Source organism: Mesocricetus auratus, unplaced genomic scaffold, assembly GCF_017639785.1.
Source record: "Mesocricetus auratus isolate SY011 unplaced genomic scaffold, BCM_Maur_2.0 Super-Scaffold_100676, whole genome shotgun sequence".
In the NCBI taxonomy this organism is placed as follows: Eukaryota; Metazoa; Chordata; class Mammalia; order Rodentia; family Cricetidae; genus Mesocricetus; species Mesocricetus auratus.
The window spans coordinates 148474871-148502798 of NW_024429266.1; the positions used below are offsets into that span (position 1 = coordinate 148474871).

Here is a 27928-nt window from a genome sequence, read left to right on the forward strand (position 1 = left end):
TTGACTGAGACTAAACTTGAGTGTGTCTGTGTCTTAGCTGTAGCTGTAGGGGGATATGCTTGGGAAAGGTCAGCATGGACCTGTCTTGAAAAGGACAGGTTGATTTTTGCAGACTGATTTTCATCTTCATGTTTTCCAGAGCACTAATTCTTTCTTAAATGCTGACCAACTGTGAGAGGCAGGAGGGACTGTGTGAGCATAGAGGAGAAACTTAGAAAAGATTTAGTGGCATAAACTGGGACAATTTCATGGAACTGAGTGATTGCTTCCAGAAGTGTAAATGTCCCACTCATCCTCAATAGGCTTGCCCTAGAAAGAGTAGCTGAGGGTGTGCCTCACAGGATGCTGGGTCCTGATAACAGTCTATGTCATGTTGACTGACCATCAAAAGGAGATTATTTAATTAGGAGTGTGGCTCTATCCAAAATACCTATAGCCAGACACAGGTGCATCCACACAGACCAGGCAAACATACACATACCACACAGACTTCTGGGAAATCTCTCCAAGGTTGAGTTGGAGAAAAACACAGATCAAAAGAATGAGCAGAGCCGATGAATGTTATGAACTGATTTCCTTTACAGCAATGTTTAAAATGATACTTTTTACCATTTTATTTTATTTTGAGACAGTATCTCACTATGTAGCCTGGCTGGTCTGGAACTCCCTATGTAGACCAGGATGGCCTTAAATTCACAGAGATCCACTTGCCCCTCTGCCTTCTGAGTGCTACGATTAAAGCTGATTGGTTCAGCCCTTTAAATAGAAGACAGAGTATAGGGTTTGACTTTCTTTAACAAGCCCTTTTCATTGTTTTCTTTGCCACTTCTTATTCTGTGCTGTAAACAGAATTTTTTTTCATGCATTATTGAAAATTAGTATATTTGTGTCTAATTAATGAGCTATTGGGTTCTTTTATTAAGATCTTATTTTTAGGGGCTGGAGAGATGGCTTAGAGGCTAGGAGCATTGACTGCTCTTCCAGAGGTCCTGAGTTCAATTCCCAGCCACCACATGGTGCCTTACATCCATCTATAATGAATCTGGTGCCCTCTTCTGGCCTGCAGGTGTACATGCAAGTGGAACTCTGTATACATAATAAATTAAATAAAATAAAAAAATATTTTGTTTTTAAATTATGTGTATGTGTATGTCCATATGTACTATGTGCATCTGAGTGCAGGTGCATAGAAATCAGATACATCAGATCCCTGGAGGTTGAGTTACAGGCAGTTGTGCGCTGCCTGATGTAGGTACTGGGGATTGAACTTTGGTACTCTGGAAGCACAAGAGTATGGACTCTGAACTGATGAACCATCTCTTCTCTCTGGTCCTGCCCCAGAGGAGGTTTTTTTTTTTGGATTTTTTTAACTCTTTTGCCTATTTTTGATTTTGGTCTGGTTGTCAGCTTTCATGTAGTCCTGCTGTTATACTTGTTCTTCATAGCCTTCAGCAGTTCTCTTACTGCCATTCCATCAGCTTGGAAAACGGTCTTGAGCATCAGCACAGACAAGGACTTTTTGGTGGTAAAGGTTTTGCCATAAATGTGGTAAGAAGAGTCAAACCAGAGTGTTCTTCACCTTACTATGTGTCTATGTACCCAGGAATCTACAAGGATGAACCAAGTGGTATTTTGTCCCTCTAGGAAAGCTTCCTGAGAAGCTTGGTGGCTCCGCAGAGAGTTTGATCCCAGGCTTCCAGTCAACGCAAGGAGATGCTTTTGCCACGTCCTCATTTTCTGCTGGAACTGGTGAGTGTGACACATGCCTGAGACCTGAAGCTCACTGTTGTTACCTTCAGGTTTCCACTGAATGGAGAGCTCTAGCATACAAAGAACCCAGCTTCTGATAGTAACTCATCACTTTGCTTCATTCAGTAGTTGTCCAGTAAAAAAAACATTTAGGAACCATCTAAAATCACTTTGAACTCAAGTGATGGAGTGATCTGGTGAATATGTAGGAATCGCCCAACCTAGTTCAGGATGTGCGTTATGTAGAAATTTCTAATTTAATGATCGGTGCTCTGGCAAGGTTTTGTTATTTCTTAGGGCCTTTGGGATGACTTAAAATAGTCTAAGAAAAGCCGGGCGGTGGTGGCGCACACCTTTAATCCCAGCACTCGGGAGGCAGAGGCAGGCGGATCTCTGTGAGTTCGAGGCTGGGCTGGACCGATAGCCTCCAAAACAATACAGAGAAACCCTGTCTGGAAAAAAAAATAGTCTAAGATTTAGAAACTGTATTATACTTGATATTTTACTAGTCTATTTAAATATGTACACGTGCATTTTTAAAAATCAAAGCATTGAGACTTGGTTTCCTCATTGTTAGTAAAAAATTATCCGTATTTATCATATAAAAGTTACAGATTTGTATAGAAACAATCCAGATCATCCATGATCTCATCACCTAGATATAACATAGTAACTTCATCTTGATGTATGCCTTAGTCACTGTTCTATTGTTGTGAAGAGACATCATGATCAAGACAACTCTTATACAAAAAGGAATTTGATTGGAGACTTGCTTACAGTTTTATAGGGTTAGTCCATGGTTATCATGGTGGGAAGAAGACAGGCATGTTCCTGAAGCAGTAACTAAATGTTTTACATCCTGATCTGTAAGCAGTGGCAGAGAAACACTGAGCCTGGAGTGACTTTTGAAACTTCCAAGTCCACCATCAGTGACACACCTTCTCCAAAAAAAAGCCGCACTTCCTAAGCCTTCGCAACAGTTTCACCAATTGGGGACTGAGCATTCAAATGTATGTGCCTATGGGGCTGTTCTCATTCAAACCACCACAGTGCACAGTCTGCACTGAACTTTTGTAGGGTCACAGACATCTTTGTGAATCTAATGAAGTTTATACATCTTCCTCACCAAAATACATGTGACCACAAGTTTGTACAATTTTAGGTTTTGGTTTAAGATTGTGATGCTGTGATGTCCATCTGTATATTTTAAAACCTGCTTATCTGTTTCTTCTCTTTTTTTTTTTTTTTTGGTTTTTCGAGACAGGGTTTCTCTGTATTGTTTTAGAGGCTGTAATGGAACTCGCTCTGTAGAGCAGGCTGGCCTTGAACTCACAGAGATCCGCCTGCCTCTGCCTCCCAAGTGCTGGGATTAAAGGCATGCACCACCAACAAAGTCTGGCATGGGATAGTGAGGTGGCTCAGTGGATAAAGGCACTTACCACCAAGCAGAACCACCTGAGTTTGAGCCTCAAAACCCACATGGTGGCAGGTGCCTCCTAAGCTCCTGCACCCTTGCTACACTTTCTGTACTGAATGGTTTTGTGTGTCAACTTGGCACAAGCTAGCGAGTCATCCGAGGAAGGAACCTCAGCTGAAGAAAGGCCTTGGTAAGATCCAGCTGTAAGGCATTTTCTCATTTAGTGATCAGTGCAGGAGGGACCAGCCCATTTTGGGTGGTACCATCCCTGGGCTGTTCATCCTGGGTTCTATAAGAAGGCAGTCTAAGCAAGCCATGGAAGCTAGCCAGTAAACAGCTGCCCTCCATGACCTCTGCATCCAGGATTCTGCTCTATTTTGAGTTCCTGTCTTCTTTCAGTGATGAACAGCAATGCTGAAGTTTAAACCAAATAAGCCCTTTTCTTCTCAACTTGCTCTTTGTCATGATGTTTCATCACAGCAGTAGAAACATTAAGACACTTTCCTACGCTGATCTACCTTGGTGAGGCTACCACTGTAGCTCCCTGTACTTCCTGTCACTTCAGGACCTCCATACCCCAGTCTCTCCCTGCTGCCATTGACGCTTATAGATCTGATCTGCCTAGGATCAGCCCCTGCCAGCCCAAGGAAGGGCCAAATATGCCCTTGTTCTCACATCAGGGCTTCAGGGTCTGGATTCCTTCATGTTGGTGGTTTCTGCAGTGGAAGTAGTACCAGCTATGAGTGTGAGTGAAGCAGCAGGTCCTGGGGTGTTGCTAGTTCATCTAATGATGCCATCTTTGCCTTTCACATTATCCTATGTCACAGACTATACTTTGTTGACCCTGAGGAACTGCCATTGGATAGGACATAGGTATGGCTCTTGTGACAGTGATGGAATCTGTCAAAAGAACATAGGATCATAAAAAATAGGGAGAGAGCAAAAAACTGGGGGATCAAACTCTCAGAGGGAAGTAAGCTGGGAAGGAAGAGTCAAGTCAACTGCTGTCAGAAGAGATAAGATTCAGGGTGGACAGAATAATGTCAAAGAGTGTACCCTGCAGGCTGGGAAGATGGCCAGCACATACAGGTGCTTGCCATGAAAGTCTGGAAAACTGGGTTCCATCCTGGAACCTGAAGATGGAAGAAGATAACTGACTCCACAAACACACTGTACACACATGTCTGCAGACACATCACACACACGAACACATCATACACACAGGCACATCACACATACACACACACACTGTACACATATGCCTACACAGACACATCACACATACACACACATGCCTGCACAGACACACCACAGACATACACATACACATACATACACACACCCACATATATACACACACCCCACAACACACTGTACACATACCATAATAAAGAAAAGAAAAATATGTAAAGGGGCGTAGGTAAGGGGACTTGCTACCAAATGTAATTACCTGAATTTTATCCCTAGAAAACACATGATGGAAGGAGAGAACCAACCTCCAAGTGTTCTGACCTCCACATGCATACATGTACATGGACACATACCAAATAGATCAGAGATAAAAAAAAATTAAGAAGAAGCACACCCACTTCACAACTGCTGCAGCATCTTACAGGGATGCTAGTGTGTAGCTTACTCTCCTTTTCACTCAGTCCAGGGCCGGGCCAAAGAAGTGGCGCCACTCACAGTCAGGGTAGGTTTTCCCACCTTAATTATATAATCAAGATATTCCTCCACAGACATGTCTGATGCCCATCTTCCAGGTGATTCTAGGTTATGCAAGTTGACAGTTAACTATAACCATTGCAGGACTTTGGCGGGCATCTCAAATGCAAACTCTAGCAGGGTGCAAGAGAAAATCAAATAGTTCAGGTCACAGTGTTGGTGTGGGTGGTGCTGTGCTGCTGTTTCAGAAAGCGTGCTTGTTGTGGAAGCTGGGTACAGGACTCACTATGTACATAGATCTTTCGGCCTCAGCTTCTAGAATGCAAAAACTACAGTGTACATTACCATACCTGACTTTCAGATTGAGATTCTAATTATCAAACTGAGTACTAAAATGAGAAAAAAGGCAAGTTCAAACACATGCTTGTCCTGCTGTATCTACCTCACTGCATCTCATGGTGTGTTACAGAACCCCTTGAAAGCACTTATAGGTGCTTTTCTATTAGTTGGGTTATTTCCATTCACCCCCTCCTTTCTGTCTAAATTTGTGTATTCTCTGTTATTTGACTCTTGTATGAATAGATGGCAAATGTATCAATATTTACTTGATATTTTCTGCTTTTCTCATTTTTCTCTCCTGATCTTTCCCCTCCACCTAACCCAGCTGAAAAAAGGAAGGGTGGGCAGGCTGTGGACTCTGGCATCCCACTTCTAAGTGTGTCTGATCCTTTCATTCCTCTTCAAGTACCTGATGCTCCAGGTAGGTACATAGGACTCATTTTAGCACTAGCAGCTTGAGTCTTCTATCCCAGGACCTCCAGGGCCTCTGGGGAGACCTACTTTAAGCTCTTGGTGGCAAGGACCTGAATCCTAAGTCCCAGTAATTGGATGCTGTTGTATATTTTAAGTTTCTTAGTAACATAGACAAACTTGGGGCTGGAGTAATGACTCAGTGGTTAAGAGCACCGACTGCTGGACCAGAAGACCCAGGTTCAATCCTCAGCACCCACATGGTAGCTAACAACTGTCGGTAACTCTAAGATCTGATACTCTCACATAGACATATATGCAGGCAAAAATAGCAATGCACATAAAATAAAGATAAATTATTTTTAAAGAGATAGACAAACTTATTTTGGAGGGTACTAACTCTTACAAAGAATAAATCACTTCAGGTTACACCACTTGTGTTCTGAATCATATCAGTATTTTTTTACCATGCTTAATAAAATTATTGTTAGTATATTTTGGGGGAGTGTGGACAAGGTTTTCACTGAAGCCAAGCTGGTCTCTACCTTGCTGTGTAGCCAAGGATGACCTTTAGCTATTGATCTTCCTGCTGTTACCTCCCAAGTACCCAGATTATAGGCATGCACCTCCATATCTGGTTTGTGTTTATGATAATTTGGGAGGCCTATGTATAGTCCAATATGATTTAAGTACAGTAATAGAAACCATAAACATATGATAAAGAGTAGGTATACGTAATTGCCAGCTGTGATGGTAGAGCTGTGGATGACCCATCTGGTTCCCATTTGATGTCAGTACTTTATTACTTTATAATACAATAATATATAATGAAAGTTGATATGGGGTTCTGCCATTACCTGAAGCCTCTGGGCCAGACTCCCCATCAGTGAAGGAAGTGACTACTGGAGTTCCATTATCTTTCCTGTGTCCCTATTATTGATTCTTAGGAAGCAGCTAGAAAATGAAGCTGGTTAGTTCCCATTGGAGTGACTTTTAAAATGATGAGTGGATGCACTCATCTGGACTTGGTGGATGCTAAAGGCTGCTTCCTGTTCACTTCCCCGTATCCTTTTCAGGGGACAGAATTGTGGATGGTGTGAGTGAGGTCTCCTTTTGTGGAAAAGCAACTAAATCTGACTCCTTAGAAACATCTGGCAGCTGTTTTGCTTCATCCCAATTTTTATGTCTTCCAAGTCTTGAGCTTCATCTGACAGAATCTGCTTAGGTTTTCTTTTCTCCCAGTGGTGAAAGATATTTGATCGGCCGCCTCAAGATTGAGAGGGAGGGGCTGGAAAGATGGTTCTGTAGCTAAGTGTGGTAATATATTACTTATGATTTGTTAAAGCTTGCCTGAGGATTCAGAAAGCAAAGTCAGCCTCAAGATATAGAGATCAGTCAGTTTTGATACACACCTTTAATCCCAGTAGCCAGAAGCTAGGAGGTGGTGGTACACACCTTTAATCCTAGGCTTCAGGATTAAGAGATAAGTGGATCTCTGTGAGTGCAAAGCCACCTAAATCTACACAAGATTGGTCTAATCCTAAAGAGAAACAGCTCACACAAAGATGATCTCAGCACCTAGGATCACATGCCTTTAATCCCAGCACCAGAGGGGTCTAAAAGATAGGAGCAGGGTCTTCCATGGTCAGTGTCAAGCATTCATTCTCCAGCCACACTGAGGAGAGGTTTGGTGGAGCTAGGACTGCCCTTCATTCTGAGGTAGAGTAAGAGCTAGTAACCAGCTGCTTTGCTTTTCTGATCTTCAGCTTGAAACTTGAACCAGTCTCTGGGTCTTTTATTTATCAAGCAACAATTAGCAACCAATGTGACATATTTCCTTCAAAAATGTTACATCTACTCCAACGGTGCCACACCACCTAATAGAGCCACTCCCTATGGGCCTATGAGGGCCATTTTCATTCAAAAACTACCACACCAAGGAAGCTATGATCTCTCTTGGTTTTTAGTGGAAAATCCATTCATATGAGATGTTTTAATAAAGAATTTCAGGGTTTTGTTTTCTGATCTGTTTGGCCAATTTCATTTGCTAAAAATGTAAAATGAATTCCTGCATCACTGAATACAAAACCAGACTTAAGTCTTGTCTTTCTTTCTACAAGTTAAATTCATTTCTACCTTGGAGCCTTAGCACTTGCCAGTATTGTATTAACACCTGGGAAGCTTCTCCTTCAGCTCCACTCCTGTGTCAGAGAGGCCCTGTGTGGTATAAAGGCACCGTCAGTCATCCCTCCTGGCTTTGTTCTCATGACACGTGTTAGGATGTCTGCTTCAGTGCTTCATTGTCAGTGGCGGGGTCACATAGTGGCGGTCTAAATATTTGGCAGGTCAGATGGATAGATGAAATTAAACTTGAGGCTGTTAGCCTCCATTCAGCCTCCGTTCCTGTTCCCACCTCCTAGACACTAGATTGATGTTCACAGCCTGCCCCCACCTGTGCCTGTGAGAACCCAAACCATCCACCCATGCTGAGAGTGAATAAAGAAGGCACAGCTCATGGTGCCGACAAGTTGCCAGACCCTGGTGAAAGAGGTGGTGAGGCTCAATAGACTCCCAGCTCCATTCATCCTTCAAGGCCCTCCTTTAGCAATTGAAATGTGCAGTGAGCCAAGAGCTCGTGTTCAGTGTCTGGCCCCTGAACACACTGCAGGTACTCAGCCCCCTTTAGTCACCAGGCCCCATGAGGGAGCAGTGTTTGCTTATCTTCCCCTGTCTGTGGTCCCCATGGTAAGAATCTAGGAGTCTTAGTGGATAGAAGCCATGCCTTGTGAGTGACTTTTCTTCTAAAAGGTTCCTTGATCTTACAGATCTCCTGAATGGTGAGTGGTAGTGATGTCAAGTCCTTACCTGTGAGCTGGCAAATGAGACCTTCTTCTTCCTTATCAAATCCCCCAAGTTGTAGGCAGTGCTTTTGTCCTTGGGTTTTGTAACTTGAAATCGGTAAAGCCTTTGACTGAAGGTGTTGGTTAGGGGGTATAAAAATGGATTTGAGCTTAAAAGCCTGGTTATCACCATGGACATGTAGTACTAGATGACTGTGATCTGATCACTTGAATTCAGAATTGCATATCCTAGAAACTTGAAATAGTAACACTTTCCTTTGGAAATATGAAGGAGTGTCTATTGAAACTGTGTTTGGCATTGCTATGTAACTTTAACTTACTATAAAGATGAGAAATGCTTTTCTGACCTCAATTGTAGGTTTGTATTCCCAACTGGGAAAGCTTAGTTATGAAGTCATATTTTTCTCTTGCTTACTTGTGCTTTTTCAACCTTTAACTTTCACTCAATTGAGAGCCACTGAAATAGACTTTCTGGTTACGAATTATCAGGCTGTGGGTGAAAGGGCATTAGAGAAATGTGGTTTGTTTGTAGGACTTTTATTTTGTTTCCAAAGTACCTGTCTTAGGGGTTCTGTTTCTGTGAAAAGACGCCACGACTGCAGCAACTCTATAAAGGAAAATATTTAACTGTGGCTTGCTTACAGTCTCTCCTGTCCTACTTTTAAAAATTATAACAGCCTTTACTGTCCTAGAACTCATTCTGTAAACCAGGCTGGCCTTGAATTTAGAAATCTGCCTGCCTCTGTCCCCCGAGTGCTTGGATTAAGGTGTGTGCCACCACTGCCCAGCTAATTTCCTTCATTTTTAAGGTTAGTATTCCACTGTGTGGAAGACCACGTGCTGCTTGTCTAGTTTTCCTTTGATGGGCACTTGAGCTGCTTCCCTCTGTGGATGCTGCTGCTGAGAACTTAGTGCTGGCATCTCTTTGTGACTGGGCTTTCTTCTTTTGCCAGGTCATATGGTAATTCTATTTTTAAGTTTTGAGAAACCATCACCCTGTCTTTCAGAGAGACTGTACCATTTCTTTTACATACTTTCCCACCCTACGTAAAGGTTTGAGAAAACAATTCTGACATTACCTCTTCGGCTCTGAACTCTTGATTCTAGAGCTCTACAAGACTAAAAGAGCACATATTAGCTGCCCTACAAGTGCTACTTCATGGAGTTGAAGGGCTTTTGAAAGTCCTTCTTGGTTGTATGACCCTCTATCTTTTCTTGAAAAAGACAGGCAAGAGGAGCTGTGTGTCAGAATGGGTAGCCCTCTCCCCTTTTGGCTTGATATCTTCTTCATTTCTAGTTCATGCCCTGTGATATTGAAAAGCTCAAGGTCATTCATTGTAAGTGCCTTATTTTAGAAATTGTCTTCCTGTAGTTACAATCTCTAAAGTGGAGTGAGAACGGGGCATGGTGCCTGCTCTGATTCTGACTTGATGATGCTGCAGGCAGTTTACTGTCTGTTCTCTTAGGAACTATTTAGAGTGACTAGATTTTATTTTTTTATTTTTTTGTGTGTTAAAATATATTTATTTCTCATTGTGAAAGTGCAGAGATGATGACAGTCCCCAACAACACTGTCCTTTCCCCCCTTATGTTACCTTCCCAATAGCAATAATTCAAGTCCATGTTGATCTGTAACAGACTTTTGTTATTTTACTTGGTATTAGAAATGCTGTACTAATTCAGAATGCTAAGTCAGTAAATTCATTTATTTCTTAAAATAAGGTTTATATCAAACATAGCTAGCATTTAGATAGTCTTGCTTTTGGGGGTTTAAATCAAATTAACACAACCAAGTGATCATTAGGGGGGTCGGTGGGAAGTGTGGGAGGATGGGAGGGTAAGGGAAAAAGGAAGATGGATATGTAAAGAAGAGTATTTCTAAAAATAAAGAATGTGTTTGAGACTAGATTTTATTTTTTATTTTCTATTTTTATTTTAGGTGTTTTGTTGAGACAGATTTCTGCAACCCAAGCTGGCCTTTAATTTTTGAGCCTGTTGCCTCTACTTCCCAAGTGCTAAGCCTACCGGCTTGTATCATCATACCTGGCTCTATTTTTAGTCTTAATTGGTCGATAGTAATCCTGTTTATGAACTAGGTTCAGCATGACATTTCAGTTCATTTATACAGTGTGTAATGATTTCATCAGAGTAATCAATGTTTCTTTCATTCCATAAAGTGACTAAAATTTAAAAACAGCATTTCTCATTATTAGTCTTACAGGGTTTGTTTGCTCTATATTGAGCAAGTCACACTTTTCAAAAGCCACAAAACTGTATTGATTACTTTCTTGTTGCTGTGATAAAACATCATGACCAAGGCAATGCATAGAAGAAAGCTTATTTTGGGCTTACAGTTCCAGAGGGTTGGAGTTCATTACTATTAAGGCAGGGAGGGATCATGGCAGCAAGCAGGCATGGCAACTAGAACTAGACTCTGAGAGCTGGGGACTCACATGTCAAACCACAGATGGGAAGCAGAGAGAGAAAATGGCAAGTCTTTTGAAACCTTCAAGACCATCCAGTAAAATACTTCCTCCAGCAAGACCACTCCTCCTAAGCATGCCCAAATACCTATCAATTGGGGGTCAAGTGAATCTCCTAAGATGAAGCTGTAACCAGAATCCTAGGCCAGGAGTCTGATGGGGGTAGGCAGTAGACAGTGTCCCCAAGAAATTAGGTCCTGCCACTCACCCTTAAAAAGGCAAATTATTTGAGTCGCTGAGGCCTTGTTGAGAAGGTGGAGGTTGGGTTTCCCAGCCCAGCATCAGGACATTGACATGAGCCTTAGATCCAGACAGAGGACACACTGGAGTAGGGTGAGAATGTGCCCAGCCAGAAGGCTTGGCCAAACTGTAATCTGGCTGCTCACCATCTTCAGTACTTGGGGGGCCAATCTGGTTCCCCTCAGGTGATCATTCCTGCTTGGGTGGGGACAGGGACAACCTCAGTTTACATCGTGGGGTAATTGCTCCCATTTAGGAGTGATCTCATTACAAGGTGACCTCTGTTTCTGGAACATGGGAACTTCAGCTGCAGGAAGATGATGGAGAGATTTCTAGAGGCTTTTCATGGATTTGAACAGTGAAACACCTTCACAATATGTCACATAGACATATTGTTATGTTTGTGCCTCAGGCCTGAAGTAGGATGAGGTAGATTAGGTATATTTAGGGCTAATCAACCTTGTCTCACTAATTTTAGATAGGCACTCATTCAGCGATTAGTGTGCTTATGTTCAAAGCTAATAAGATTCTGACCCAAAATAAAACAAACACAAACAAAAGCAAGATGCTAGGCTTTTACCTCACTTTTAATATTTGAGTGAGGAGCTTCTAAATGCTTGTTCCATAATCATAGGTAAGTCTGAAGGTCAGCAGGCAGCAGGACATTGGTGAAGGGTCTTGCCTGAGACTGAATTGGTTTTGTTGAATTATAAGCTGTTTCTAAGTGCAAATTTAAATAAAAATAGGTTGAAAAGTAAGGACAATGAATCCATACCTATGCAAATGTTAACAAAGGAATAATAGAAAAAAATAAATGTCTGTCAACTGGGAACTGGATCAAAACTGGCACCTCCACACTGTGAAACACAGCTCAGCAGTGCAACATAGTAGCACTGCTACTATGTCTAGGCTGCAACTGCGAAGATTGTCAGGATTGTGCTAAGAGTAGGAACTCCAGCACAAGTAAAGCTGCATGGTTCTATTTTCAGATCAGAGAATCTGGCCCAGGTGTAGTTGCAAATGCCTTTAATCACTGCAGTTGGGAAACATGGGCAGGCAGATCTCTGTGAGTTTCAGGCTAGCCTGGTCTACATAGCACATTCTGGGACAGCCAGGATTGCAAAGAGAAACCGGCTTCTGTGGGGACCAGCCTTCAGTGGGTCGGGATTGAGGGAAAGCTGAGGGAGTAAAACTTAATTCTCTGGAGACCACAAGTAGGGCAAAACTTAACTCTGTGGGGCCGATAAAAAAGGGAAACATGCACGCACTCACGCACTCACGCACGCACGCACGCACGCATGCATCTTCAGGGTATTTCTATCATCTCTCTCATGTGTTTCTTTTCTTACCTCCATCCAGATGTATCCCTTCAGTGTGCCATTAATTGTTCCCTTGTAGCTTATTTACCCCAGTAGTATAAAAATTACAATGTGGTTATATTCTATTTTTCAAGTGAATGATTACAATGAATACAAGTAAATAACATCGTATTTCCTATGTCCCTTACATGATTAAACATTTTGCGTATTACAGGTGAAAAACAAATTATCTCTAAGAATCCACATACATTCAATTCCAAGCAGCTTGTTATAGATTAACAGAGTAAAAGCAAACAAGGTATTTTCTCAGCCAGTTCTTTTACTGGTAAGCTGCATTTTACAGTTACAAAGAAAGAGTTAATCTCTTTATTATACTCAAAAGGTAATCTTATAAAAATTCTTAAAAGAATCACAAATCTAAACATTTATATGTGAAAAGCAATCAATCAGTTCTACTTTAAATCCTCAGGGTGTGTACCCATTCATCAATACTTTTTATGTCAGGAAGCTGAGGGCAGAAATGGATACAAGGGATTAATCATCACTTTTGATCATCAGCCCATCCTAGCAAGAAAGGCACATCAGCTAATAATAACAACAAGGCTGTCATGGTTCTTGTTACTTGACCTCAGTGAGTCCCTCATTGTGCCTTTCTAAACTTTAAATTGTTCCCCAAGATTTTCTACCTCAAAACCATTAACAAAAACCTAACCTTTTTGGAGGGGGTTTCGAGAGAGGGTTCTCTGTATTGTTTTGGATGCTGTCCTGGAACTTGCTCTGTAGACCAGGCTGGCCTTGAACTCACAGAGATCCGCCTGCCTCTGCCTCACAAGTGCTGGGATTAAAGGCATGCACCATCAACGCCTGGCTAACTTAACCTAACCTTAAGTCATTATTTAAAGCTTCGTTTTTGCTATGATACACACTGAAACCTGGGAACACATCTCCCAACTTGAGCTAGCCTAGCTTCTGGAACACAATTGTTTTTCTTCATCATTAACCTAAGTAAACCATAGTCTATATGGCTCCTCAAGAGAAACTGTTAGTCCCAGCTGCATGACCCTTCTTTGTTCTTATTTTCTACGCTCTATAGCCTCTACTTTATCAGGGGTGGGGTCAACACTATATCCTACATTTGCCTATATTAATTTTTTCCTCTAAACTAACCTTTATCATAATCCCTTACTGTATTTATTAATAATATTTAATCATCAAAAATCTATTTAAATTAACATTGTTATTGTATAAAGTCTTTATTTCACTTAAACAGTACAGCTTCATAATAATCCACAGGTAAAAATGCCCAGTGGAACAGGGTATGTCCATGAGATAGTCACTCTGCATTAAAGGCAGCAGGGACCTCCCCACACACCCATTCAAACCATGCCAGATACCAGAGAAAAATGGCAATTGCAAACAGCAGTAACAAGAGACATTCTGGAGCTGAAGCCATCAGGGCCTTTCCTATCCGAGATTCACCCCCCAGTGCCTTGGGTTTTGGTGGGCAGATCTTCTGAAGTCAGTTGCCACCTTCTGCTCCCCTGACACAACCACCAGCAAAGACTAACTGGCTCCTCCTCCCTCCCTCCCACTCTCCTCCCTGCCTCTCTCTTGTTTTTTAGACAGGGTTTCTCTGTGTAGCTCTGGCTGTCCTTGAACTTCTTTTGTAGACCAGGCTGGCCTCAAACTCACAGAGATCCACCTGCCTCTTCCTCCTAAGTGCTGGGACTAAAGGTATGTGCCACTACTGCCCGGCTTGAAACTTCCTTTAAAAAACAAATAAACAAACAAAACCAACTAAACAACAAGGGCAGAAAATACAATGGAAAATCTGGAGCTTGGAATTTAGCTCCCTTGGTAGAGTGCTTACCTAGCAAGTTTGAGGTTCTGAGTTCAATCTTAGCATCATGTAGTGCCTACAATCCCAGCACTAAGGAGGTAGAGGCAGGAGGATTAGAAGTTCACTGTCGTTGTTGGCTACATAACAAGTTCAAGGCCAGCCTGGGCTATATGAGACCATGTATTTAAAAATTGGGGGGAAGTGGCAATCTGGAAATGGCAAAACTATATGTACGGAGAGGCCTGTTGTTGCCAGTGTCTGTGCTGAAAAGAAAGCATTTACTGTAAAGGGTACAGGTGTCTGAAAGGGTTAGAAATGGTCTATATCATTACTTCAGTGGAGATTACACGAATGTATGAATTTGCCAACATTCACCATGTTGTACACATTTAAAATTGGTGATGGTTATTATATGTTATGCTTCAAATGAAAACAATCAATAAACAGACCCAAGGGCCTCCCTCACCCTGGTGAGCCTTGAGTTCTGCTTTACCTGGGGAAGTAGCCTTTTAACCTTCTCATTTGGAAGGTCTTGGGAGGGGCTTTTTAAAATTACATCTATTTATTTATTTTGTTTTGTATGTATGTGATGCATATGTGGAAGTCAGATGGTCACTTGTAGAAGTCTGGGTGGGTCCTTGGAATTGAACTCAGTTTTTCATGTGTGGTAGCAAACACTTTTTACCCACTGAACCATCTTGCTGGCTCTGGAAAAGCTTATTGTTAGCAAGATACTATTGGTCTATGTTTTCATGGTGCCTCTTTTTAAAGTGGGGAGCTCTAAAGTGTGTTTTCATGGAACAGAAAATGATCCACTTGCTTTATGATTTCATTGCATTTTTTGCCTTTTCTTTACCTCTTTCCCAACCTAGAAAAACTAATCGAGGGACTCAAATCTCCTGATACTTCTCTTCTGCTCCCTGACCTCTTGCCTATGACAGATCCTTTCGGCAGCACCTCTGATGCTGTGATTGGTAAAATCCCTGTCTGTTTCTTCAATCATGCCTGCTATATATGTGTGTGTTTTGGGGGGTAGCTCTGGCGTGGGGAAGCGGGGGAGGGCAGAAGCGCCCTCAGGCCTCTGTAGTGCTTGTGCATGGTTTGAAGCAATGCTGTTAGCTCTGCTTCTGTTCGTCCAAATGGAGTGTTTTTTTTTTTTTACTTTCCATGTGTACAGCCTGTAACTAACTGTTCTTTATTGATGACCTATTATTTCTCAGTAAATTTCTTGTGACTAAGGAAGAAGAGTGGAAAAAAGATGTTTTCTAATTGTCCCTAGGAGCGTCCCTGAACTTTAAATAGACTTGAGCTGATTCTTCTGTAGAAAGTTAATGCTTGTAACAAATACCTACACCAGGAAGTCTGCCTGGCTGTTCAGCCCCATGGTAGTCCAGCGCAGTGGCTTAGTCTGCTTAGTTTGTTGTATTTTTTATGCTATATAAGCAAAAGCTTTAAATTGTCTGGATTCCTGGAGGGTTCAGTCGTTAGGCTTTAGACAAGAAATGCTAGCACTCAGGAATGCCATGGTCTCACCGAAGGTAGGCCTCCATCTGTGAGTCATCACAGTGTGCAGAGCACTTCCCTGCTATCATGGGATGGGGTGAGGTCCACTTGAGGCTCTGCATGAGATGAGGATGTTTACACCAAGGCTGGCCCATTAAAAGGGTAAAACTGCCCAAACAAATGAATGAAGCCATTTTGGTCGTTGTTGGCTTTTTGAAGTAGGGCATCACTGTGTGGCCAGGCTGGCCTCAAACTCATGGCAGCCCTCTTGTCTCAGCCTCTGTAGTTGTTGAATTACAGGTGTGAGTCACCAGTGCCTGTCTGTATCCAATCTTTTCTGAATGGAAGAATTTGCTGCTTAAAAGTTGTTAGTATCCCGCACTTACTCATAGGAACTGGTGATCACTGCACCTTCCTGGTATTAAAAGTTGTTAGTATCCCGCACTTACTCATAGGAACTGGTGATCACTGCACCTTCCTGGTACTAGCCTTGTGCATGCATGCTCCATTATCGAAGTCCAGACAGTGCAGAAGTAAGGTCACAGGCTGTGCTCTGCAGCTCACCTCAGACTTGGGAAGCAAGCCTTCACAGGTTTTCCTGAGCAGCATCTGACTTCTTCCTTTCCTTACCCTTTCCTCTCCACTGTTAATGCCCCTCATACAAAAGAAAAGGCTGATGTTGCTGTTGAGAGTCTCATACCTGGACTGGAGCCGCCTGTTGCTCAGCGCCTCCCATCTCAGACGGAGTCTGTGACCTCAAACCGCACAGGTCAGTCAGGGTCATGTAGCTGCAGAGCTGGCCGTGCAGTAACCTCAGAGCGGTTCTTCCCAACTGTGACAGATGTTCACCTGCACTCTGGTTGCTTCTACAGTGGATGCCATGAATTGTTCTTACAGTCCTGGCTTCTAAATGCTGAGTGTGTTCTTGTGCTAGATAACTGAGTACTGTTTGGAGCCACAGTTTTCTTAAGAGTGATTCCTGGACTTGCTCTGAATACAGAATTTTATTATTCAATATTCTTTTTCCAGACCTGGAGATATAGCTCAGTGACCAAGTACTTGCATATCAATCAATCCCCAACACCAGAGAGAGAAAAAAAGATTCTCTTCACTGGTGTCAGGTTCCCCCTACCTCTTTAGCACAAGTCTGCTCGATAAATGGCTGCCTTAACCCTTGCAGCTGTTAAGCAGACATGTCCTCCACCTCAGCATACACAGTGCTGGCGTCCGGATCTATTCAGCTCATCTCCTGATGTTGATATTCTTTTCCAGATCAGGGCTTCCATCTAAAGGTGATTTTCTTTTCGCTTGTAGGCAAAATTGGAATTGTCCTGGGATCCAGTTTCGCTTTCGCTCTTAATTGAAAATTTCAGTCTTTGTACAAGTCCTTAGCCATGCCCAAACAAATCTGATTGTATTCATTTTCCATGAGTCCTAATTACCTTGATAAGATTGTCTGATTCTCTGCCTTCGGGAGCTAATAAACTAATGCATGGGGGGAAAAGTCACCCCAAAGGCAATGTGGTTCCTCTTGTTTTCCCTCACTTGGAGAAACTCCCTGCTCAAATGATTCATCTCTGAATTCTACCTTCCCCAGTTCTTTACATGGAAGAATACACTACGTCCAAAGGAGAATTCAAATTTAAAGACTACTAGAAAGAGGCATTTTGCATGGGAACCTGGGAGTCATGGCGGGTTCCTTCCTGATCAGTTTCCACACTTCACTAAGAAGAACTTTCCTCCTGAGTGGGGAAACATTAAGTGGAACTCTTGTTACAACATCCTTTTTCCAATGCTATTTGCTGAGACTGGGTTGTCAAGTTATATTGACATTTCCAGCAGCTTCTGAACCAAAAATCTTGCATTTATCTTTACTATCAAGTAGAATCTAGGATACATGTTTTTGTGGTTAGAGGTTCAGAGAGCTTAACATGTTTCTTTTGATTTTCTTTCTGCACCTTGGCTTATACATATGGCCTATAAGTGCAATAATTTAAAAGTCAAGATATAACCTCACAATGTTGTTGTGTGCTGTTTAATGCTGCTGTTTCGGGGATGATGATGACTGGACTCAGACTCTCTCACTGGGGACGACTCCCTGCTTGACTGCTCTCTGCTCTCTAACCCCACTGCTGACCTTCTGGAAGAGTTCGCTCCCATAGCACTCTCTGCTCCCACTCACAAAGGTAAAGTCTTTCTTGGGCCCACATGTACCCTGGGGAGTTCCCTTTTGTCAAAAGTCTTTGTTAGTAAGGTGTTCAAGCTGTCCACTTCTGTGGGAAACATGGGTTTGTATTCTTAGGCACTGTTAGAATTCTTCTCAGAGTAGTTACTAAGCCCTAGCAGCTACAGATAGGTGCAGGGATTGCTTTTTGACAAGAACAGTGTTGCAGATATTCCATGTTACCTTTGAGAATCACGTGCCTTAAGGAGCAACCATGTAGATGGGTGAGCCCACTGATTGATTGTGATTATCAATATGATACTCATGGCCTTAGAAAGTAAAGTCATTTCATCAAGTCTGACTCAAGGTTTTGAATGTAAAGAAGCACATCCCTCAAAAATTGAACTTGTGAAAGCTTTGAATATTATTTCTCCTTTGGGTCATAATTGACTACTGAGTTTCTTGCTCTAATCTGTCATTTTCACTTCTTAGTCTTGGCTCAGTCTGGTTTGAGATTTTGCAGGCAGAGTAGCTTGGGCTGGGTTCTGAGGTCTGTTGTGGTGATAGCTTGCTTACACATGGCAAGCTTATTTCTGTGTTTGAGGAGCATTAGAAAATGAATGGGTTAAGCCTTTTCCAAAGATGACTAAAAACAATGAGCTCATGGTGGCAGTGATGATAGCTAGTTTTGTTTTATGGGTGGCACAGGAAGTTACTTGTATAGACACCGACAGCTGCAGAAGTGTGTCGGTAGCAATGTGTAACCACACAGAAGCATTCTCTGCCAAATAAGTGCTCGGCTAACATTTGCTGGGGATAGATAGCTTTAATTAGAATGGAGAATACACTGGGTATGGTGGCACATACCATTAATCCCAGCAGGTTGATTTCTGTGATTTCCAGGGTAACTGGACCTACATAATGAGACACTGTCTCAAACAAAACAAAAGAACAACAGCCACCCCAAAAGTGGGGGAGCATCGTCTAAGAAACTTATCCAGGTGGCCTTTCATACCCCAGAATTCTGAGTTATTAAAAAGTCTTCTCTTTTTCCCCCACAGAGCAGGAAGTCTTGCCATTTACTTGCTTTGTACATATTGGTTAATTCTCTTCCATTGTTGATTTAGGGTCATGGGGTCAAACTTGGGACCTTGCACTTGCTAAAGCACGCTCTGCCACTGAACCATGTCCCAACTTCTACATGGTTGCTCCTCTCTCATCTCTGCCCCAGACTTCGAGTGTTTCAGGTGTTGTTAGTCAGGTCTCTTTTGACTCAGAAAATGGTGACATTTCAGAGATAACTTCACAACTGTGATTATGGTCTTCTACAGAGTAGAGAATTCTTCTAATAGCCTATTTCTTAACTATTTATGAAATCTTAGCATTATAAGTTCTAAAGGTTTTTACCTCTATATACCTGTATTTTCCAGTTTTCTACTTTTATTTCAACTCAGAAAAATAAGTGCTTTCACCTTTAAGAACAATGATTGCTCATAGTTGAAGGCTTGATGCCTCCTTCCTGCTCTCTCCTTTGCTAATCTCTTCTTCTGTTGTTTCTGCTTGTATGCTTGCACTCTGTATTAAGCTGCAGAAGATAGTAATCTCATCTCAGGTTTCGGTGTCGCTGAGGGCTCGGAAAAGGTGGCAGAAGATGAGTTTGACCCTATTCCTGTACTGATAACCAAAAACACACAAGGTAAGAAAGAGGCTGGAGAAAAGAGAAGAGCTTGATACCAGGTCTCATCAGAACACTGTCCCTAGCCTGCATGGTGCATGGGAGCATCACCACTTGGTAAAGGACACTGGATGATGGCAGTCAGTGTAGGCTGGGCCAACATGAGAGGCAGGTGGAGATGCTGATCTATGTAGCTTAAAACCTCACTTACTTGGGGTTTATTTAGAGAAGAGTTAGTTTGTATGAGATGTCAACCCAAAAAGAAAATGCTCTCTAGTTGGTATAAGTCTAAAGGTATATATCAGAAGTATTGAACATTTTTATCATAATGGGAAAATATGTAATAGATGTTCTTCCCAGAGAGCTAACAATGATATTTTGGTATCTGCTACATCTGTAAACTTTATGGACTGTTCGTTTCCTCTTTGGTGGATTGAATCATTTGAGCATGCCCCAAATACTAAACACACCACTTACTTATTTTTAAAAGCATGTTCTTATTATAGTATCCTAAACTAATTCTCCCCACAGCAGAAATTGATCTGTATTTTATAAAAGATGGCTTGCTGTTGGTAGGCTAGTGAACAGCCAGGACTTCTTAGGCAAACGAGTTGGTTTGGAACCAGCGGTATCTCTGCAGTGTCCTGCCTCTACTGTGGTGTGCATGGAGTGAACTTCTGGTGGGAGGTGGTGGCTAGCCAATGGTTATGTTTAGAAATCAACATGTTAAGACCTTTGAAATGTGAAATGTTGCTTCTCTGGATATCTTTGTTTTTCTTTTTCTCCTTTGCTTGATCTACACATCTAACCCTAATCCTCTGTGCTTTGTACTGAATCCTATCTTTCCACTTCCAGGTGGGCACTCTAGAAACAGCAGTGGGAGCTCTGAGTCCAGTCTTCCCAACCTAGCCAGGTCTTTGCTGCTGGTGGATCAGCTCATTGACCTGTAGCCGTGAGCCAGTAGCAGACGCAGTTCTGTAACCTTCATGCCGTAATACACATTTTCATTACGGAGTTATGAGAAAAATGATTTTTTAAAAATTCTGCAAATAAAAGGGGCCCTCAAGCCCCTTTCTCCTGCCCCTTGCCTTCTCCTATAGAAATGATAAGGAAAGAAAAATCTCTGACCCTCCAGATCCGTTCCTGGCTGGCTCCTCTCGTTAGTTTGCTGTGTTTTCTCATTCCCCATCTTCAATAGCACTATCTTAACTCAAGCGCTAGCTGCCCTGAGCTTCACCTCTGCTGGAATCCACTCACAGAAGCTTGACTGTCACTGAGCCTGTGATGGACACTTTGTCTCATTCTTGCTAGGAATGGCCCCATGTCAGTCCTATAGCCTGTCTCCCAGCTGCTGATGAGTATGTGTCCAATCTTACTTTTTATCCTGATACAGTATCATGAGGACATGGCAGCTGTGGCTGGTCTTAACCCCCAGGCAGTAGTCTGAAGACAGGTGTGCAGTTGAAGCAGGACAAAACTAATAGGATGTGTTTGTGAAGAGAATTGGGCTCAGCTCTAGCCACCCGTCTTTGGCCTTGTTTGGTAATAGACTGAGCCAAGGGATCTTACACCCATGCAATCTTCCCAGCTATCTAGTTTGTCTAGCTATCTGGCTTCCATTGAATTGTGATTTCTCAAATCTGGAGGCGTGACTGCAAGTGCTTGAGATCCTTGAATAAATGCGTATGTGATATAAATACCAAGCATTGCCATCCTTCCATGTTATCTGGCCTAAGCTGGGATCTCAGAATTAGACCAAAACAAGACAGTGGTGGGAACATGATACCTTTTACTAGAAGACTTTTCATGGGGGGTGGATGGGGAAGGGAAGGAATTGTAGCAGAAACAGATGTATTTTTCTTGTGATTTTTTTATTTTGAATCAAATATTGTAAATTGTGTATAAATGAAGATGCTGAATAGTCCTGTTTTCACTTGGCATTTCAAGTTTGACATCAGGTGTCTGTACAGGGTTTTGATCTTCGCTTGTATAATCACATAGGCAGTCCCACAGTGTAAACACGGAACTGTTTTAAGTAGAGTGTATGTCTTGCTCTAAGCTTTCAGCAGGCCTCTGTCTCTGTAGAATAAGCATGTTGTTTATTTTCAGATAATCAGAAATAAGTATGCTGGGCACAGTTTGACTGTGGCTACTTACCTTCTCTCTGGTGTTTAAATAGAATGCTGAAGCTGATGGAATATGTGCAGTTGGCTTTCCTTGACTTCCTAGATTTAAAAGACCAAACAAAGAGCAGTTCTTCACTAACCTTGGACTGCTGTTCATAGATTTAACTAAAGACCCCTGCACTGGCCCTACAATATGCTCTCCCAGTCACCCTCTGTGTACTTATTCATCAAGGTGTGTTTCATTTCCTTATATGGAGAGCACTTTTGTCAGATCACCCTGTGGAAGAGTGGGCACAGAGACCCCCCTTCCTCGAGCACCATCCTCCAGGGTTGGAAGGGAAGCTTAAGTTCATCAGATTTGTATAAATAAAACCCCAAATCTATTTGCGTGTTCTCTACTAGTACTTTGTTTCTTGCTCACATTTGCACTTTAAGTGGTGGGGATCCAGCAGCAGCACGAGCCTACAAGCACTGCCTTCTGGAGGGCCACCGTTGTCTCCAGCCATGTGACAGCAGGAAGAGTGGACGTTCAGTCTTCCTTCTGACCTTAAATCCTTCCTGTACCCGCTGACCCTAGATGAGCTGAGGAAAGGCCTCTGCTAGAAGAGATGGTTTCCACAGGTGAACAAGGGCACGGTCAGCAGCCGAGGACGGAAGAGATGTCGTGAAGAGCTCTCCACAAGTGGGCTGCAGGGAAGCAGGACTTGGGGAACCCCTTGGTGGACAGGAAATGGTTGCGTCCTCTTTCCTGGACATAGAAAGAATGTATAAACTAATGAAGGAAATGTTTATTTTTAAATAAGGCTACTGTTTTAGGTCTGTGTTTTATATTGTTTTTTTTTCTCCTCATGAAAATGTTAGCGATATAATGAAATGTCTACTTCTTAGTTTAATTGCAGCTATGAAGAGTGCAGTCTAGAAATTAGGTTAAGTGTCTCTAAACCATCCTTTCATGCATCACCCATAATTATATTGAGATATATTGTGTAGTCATTTGGCTCAGTAAGACTTAATGGAGACACTAATGAAAATTAACAGACTCTTGCCAAGGAAGATGGTAAAGCCTGGGTGAGATAGTGACAAGAGACCTGGGCTAATCCTGCGTGAGTAAGGCTTCGGTGGGCAGAGCTATTTTTCTGTTGAGAAATACATTCTAGTGGCTTGGTCAGCACAGCCTTCCTTTGCATCATCCTAAGCTGAGGGAGTGGCTTGAGGAGAGCATGGTGTGTGATAACTGGAGATGCACAGAACAGGACTGAACTATATGAGGGGCTGGAGAGACTGTCTGCCAGCCCATTTACTTTATCTCACTGGTATGGGCCTGACTGGTGAAGGCAGGGTGGTGAGAGAAGGGGCCAGGGAAGCTCAGGCTTCTGGGCCTCATCCAGATCCTGGCTAATGACCTTGAAAGGGCATTTGACCCCTCAGAACTGATGTTGGATTTTTACACAGGATGGGTTTGGATAAGTGATGTCTGAGATAGTAGAAGCATAGCATTTTACACTGTTGTGTTTAGAAGGACTGTGAAGGATCGTATAATCCGGATGTCCTTCAGGTAACTTCTGTGTTCTTGCCATTCCTACAGCTTTATTCAGATTACCTGAATAAAAGCCAACATCATCAAAAACTTGGAGATAGATTTTCCTTCTGTAATATTAAGCACACACAACCTTACCTATTACAGTCAAACAGAATCCAGAGATTTCTATTATTTTAATCTGTATAATCAGGTATTTGCCATTAAAATATGGGCAAATACAATGCACAGATTTTTTTATTTGATCTTCTCTCTGCTGAGTGGAAGTAATTACTGCCACCAGAAAATATTACAAATTGGTGTTTCCTCCACAGATAACCAAATTTAATTCCCTAAGTTTCTAAAAATATGGTCCTCAGAAGATACAAGGGTTAAGCAGTCACTTCTAAGTAGCATTGTAATTGTTACAGTATTTCCTGAAATAGACAGATCAGAAATGTTTTGTGTGTTTGATTTTTCCCTCCAGAAGCATCTGATTTTGCTTAGAAAGTGAATGCTAACCCTAGCAAAGCAGGCCAGTGTCACCTGAGTTGTTTTTAAACTCTTGTCCTTAGATATAACATCTCCAGATAAAGTAGCAAGAATATATCTGTGTTTTCTCAGTAGCTTCACTCACAGCATCCACAAGTATACTCTTTCTTATGTTTTTTTCTCTGACAACTCTGCCTCTCAGTAATGCTGAATATTCCAAAACGCAAAAGCACTCTGGTAAGAGGAAGACATTGAAACTCCACAGGCAGTGCCTAACTAGAGAAGACTTCATGGCTGAGAGAGATCACCAACACAGAGGAAGAGGAGGTTTGCAGTCCTCTGGTCCTTAGGAAATTTAAAGATACAGCTTTTTAAACTTCACTAAAAGAGGTTGTCACTCTGCTCATTGGCATTTCATGTTGGACTTGGCTCCTCCTGATCAGATTGGAATTCTAGAACTTGGAGTTCTAATAATTAGAAGAAAACAAACCCAAAAGGGAATCTGTTTTTCTTAAGACATGGTATTTTTGTGGTTTGCAGTTCTCATTTCCTGTACTCCTGATAAGACTTCCCCCAGGTCAGGATTAGTTCTGTCTTCAGCAGTGCCCTAAGAATGAGGAGACCTTTGCGATGGGGGTGGGGTTCATGCTTAGTGAACAAGCAAATGCTGTAGACACCTTGGACCAAGCTAAAACCTCCCATGACAAGGTTCCACGGGCATCAAGAGTCTTTAGCCTTCCTGGTCTGCAAGATGCCCCGCATTCTGATGCCACTGACATCGAGTTTGGGGATGTGAATGACAGGATCACCCAGAGCAACATTGAGTTAAGCAAATCAGAGACTGCCTGATAGAATGTTCAGAGTGGAGTGTTTAGTGAAACACTTCAGTTACTGCAAGCTAATTTATATCCCTCTCCAGAGACTAATTTTGCCAGTGCAAAATTAGACCTTTCCTTTCCACAATGATAATGTTCCCCAAGTTGGATGTGTTTGGCTTTTGTGAACTGAATGAATCCCAAATGGTCTCCATTTCAGTCTGTAACAAGATATCCTTTATAGTTTCCCCTGGGTTTCCTTTCACTAAGTGGGAGGGAGGAGGCCTGGAGGCCGCTTGAGTAATGTTAACTCATGCAGAGTTCCCAAAGGGTGACAGTTGCTAGGAGGCAAGTCCTTCCTTGGTTCTCACTTTGATGCAGTGTCCTGAATTCATGTCTGTGGGTGTTCTCTTCTGCCTTGTTTTACACCCCTTTGTCACCTGGATGGATTCTTACCTTAGGTCTTTACCTTGTCTTCCCCAGGGAAGCAAAGCAAAGTGATGTAATGAAGCTATCTTGTGCAGTAAAATGTGAAAAATGAACACTGCTTCGCAAGTATTGTATAAATAAGTCTGTAAACAAATTTCTTATGTAAACATACAGAGGAATAAAGCTTTTATCTGTTCAAACAAGTGCATGATGTTTAGATGTATAAATAGCATAAGGTAGCTGTTATATTCCTGTAGAAAGGACTTGAGCACATTATTTAGTGGCTGCAAATACCAGTGGACAAGAAAAGTGTGTACAGCCAGATGACTCATTGGATAAAAGTGCCTGTGCCAAGCCTGATGACCTGAGTTAGAACCATGGGGTGGAAGGAGAGGACTGACTTTGCAAACAGTGCTTTAGCACTGTGACACATACTTGTATGTCCATGCTAGTAATAACACTTCTTTAATCTTAGATTTTGCTTCCCTAGAGAACAGTCTCATGACCTCGCTGCCAATCACATAGTATTTTCAGGGTCAGTCATCCCCAAGAATGCCACACTTTGATCTCTGGGTTAGTACAGGGGGTGGTGAGTTTGTGCGAGTTTGTACTGAAATCTGTGTACTTACAGCCTCAAAATGGAACCCAGAGGGAGTTATTTCTAGAAGGTTTGAAAACAAAAGAAACATGACCCAGTTTGATGGAATTGTAAGAGAATGCCTCATGATGAACAAAAGCGTTATACACACTGAGGCTGGGTCCTGCCCTAGGAGAACAGGCTAGAATTTTTTATTTTTTCATTTTATTTAGTACTTTGGCTACAAAGTTCTGCTACCAAAGAACTCAACCATGGCATGAGGGTGTGTTGGGTAGATCCCTAGGAGCCAGGCTGCGTAAGAGGTAGTCTGCCATTGGCTCAAGTTCGTTTCCACTGCAAGGGCTGTTCACCCTAAAAATACTTGTAAGAGCACATTCACACACTGAAATGAGTGGCAACAAGATCTTTACCTGCCAGCAAGATGTTACAAATCTCCCCTGAACTCTGTTGTTTCCTGGGCTACCACCATCAGGACTCCCTGGAGTCATGTAGACTTCTAGGGGCTCTGTGTTCTCTAGCATTTCTTTGGCTGTCACTCTTCCTTAGTCACACTGCACCGCCAAGACAGGCTGAGAGACAGACTTTTCAGGAAAGCCCTCTTAGATGCACTTTTCCAGTCTTTTTTTTTTTTCCCCTCTCCCTCCCCTCTTCCCGCACTCCCCTTCCCCCCCTCCCTCCCACCCTATTGCCAAATCCTTCCACATAGGGGATATCTAGAGTCTGTCATTTTACTCTTGGTAGGGTCAAGGCACTCCCCTAAGAGTCCAGGCTGAGAGAGCATCTCTCTTTGTGCTATAGGCACATGAAGACAGTTTGTATACCAGGGATAGACACTGATCCACAGCTCAGGGCCCCATAGGTTGCCCAGGCCTTCTCGCTGACACTCACATTTGGGGGGTCCAGATCAGTCCCATGCTGACCTCCCCACTGTTGGTCTGGGGTTCAAGGGCACTCCCCTGTTCAGATCAGCTGTCTCTGCTGGTTTTGCCAGCCCATTCTTTGCCAATTTGCTCATCACTCCTCTCTGTCACTGGGTTCCTTGGGTTCAGTTCAGTGATTAGTTGTGTGTTTGCCTCTGCTTCCATCAGTCACAGGATGAAGGCTCCCGGATGGTTATAGACATCAAGTTCATTATCAGGAATGGGCATTCGAGGTTCATAGTGAAATAGAGGAAATAGCAATGACCCTTTTAAACAATGAGAAACTGATTTGAGCTGTGGTGTTTTGTTTTTTGTTTGTTTGTTTTGTTTGTTTTGAAACAAGTCCTCACTTTATATCTTTGACTGACCTAGAACTTACTATGTAGATCAGGCTAGCTTTGAACTCACAGAGATCCATCTACCTTGGTTTTCTGAGTGCTAGAATCAAAGGCATGAGCCATCAATCACATCAGGCCAGTTCTGACCTTTTTCAAACTGTCAGTGTTTAAATATAAAAAATATCTTACTATTCACTTCAAAATTCAGAGATGTCCTGTGTTGGTGGATTTTTTTAGTGGGTCCTTGACTCAAAGCCTGCTACTTGACAGTAGTTTACATGGGGTAAACATGTTCTTCATGTCCCATTGTGGATGAGAGAGTTCTCCCCTTGCTGCCCCATAGCTCTCAGGATGTAATCTAGCTTTGAAGGCATTAGACCTGGGTCTCTAGGTAGATATAGATACCTTTTGTAGTCTGTACATGATTTTGTTTGAATGAATCCAATTTCAGATCCTTCAAATCACTGACTACAGTAAAAGCAGTGTTATTATCAAATCAGTCTATGCAGCACCAGGAGTAATCACTGACTTGACTCAATCTTCTCTCTCTCTCTGTACTAAAGGATGCTTTGCTCTGTTGCATAGCCAGTATAGAAGCAGTAACATTCAGGTAGTTTTAGAAAGGAAAGGAAGTACACCTTAATTTTGTCTAAGAGGAAATAGCCTATGGAATCTTAGGAACCTCTTACATTTCTTGGTGAGTTTTATTTTGAAAGTTAATGGCTTCCTCTTCCCCCTTCATTTTAGGTTCCCTCAAGAAATTATTACCTGGTGTCTCTGAGATAAATCTAATCTCAGTTGTCTTGCCTGAGAAATGATGGTTGTGCCCATGTACACTGTGAGGGAGCAGGAAGTCTTCATTCCCTATTGGTTTCTGTATCAACACTTAACTGCATGTAGTAAAGCTATAATGCAAGGAAAAGTTTATTCTCTTCAAAATCACATTCTTCAACTATTATTTAAAAAGCCATGCTGTACCAAACAGGATTCAGCTTAAAATTTGAGTTTAGAATTCATTATGTTCAAAC

The 27928-nt window shown here is 42.2% G+C and overlaps 1 protein-coding gene across 15 annotated transcripts in view; it reads left to right on the forward strand.

Annotated features, from left to right (window-relative positions):
- Window positions 1-27928, forward strand: part of Aak1 (AP2 associated kinase 1) — a 153075-nt gene that overhangs the window by 116673 nt on the left and 8474 nt on the right. For 5 of the 15 annotated variants that reach the window (XM_040737918.1, XM_040737917.1, XM_040737919.1 and 2 more), the window contains exons 16-21: window positions 1645-1749; window positions 5496-5591; window positions 15197-15298; window positions 16495-16596; window positions 17903-18013; window positions 19577-19687. In XM_040737918.1, coding sequence (XP_040593852.1) covers window positions 1645-1749; window positions 5496-5591; window positions 15197-15298; window positions 16495-16596; window positions 17903-18013; window positions 19577-19687 — 627 coding nt within the window. Of the gene's footprint in view, window positions 1-1644; window positions 1750-5495; window positions 5592-15196; window positions 15299-16494; window positions 16597-17902; window positions 18014-19576; window positions 19688-20521; window positions 25245-27928 lie in introns of those variants that run through there. The other 10 variants (XM_040737925.1, XM_005071112.4, XM_021227766.2 and 7 more) reach the window with 6 other exon arrangements.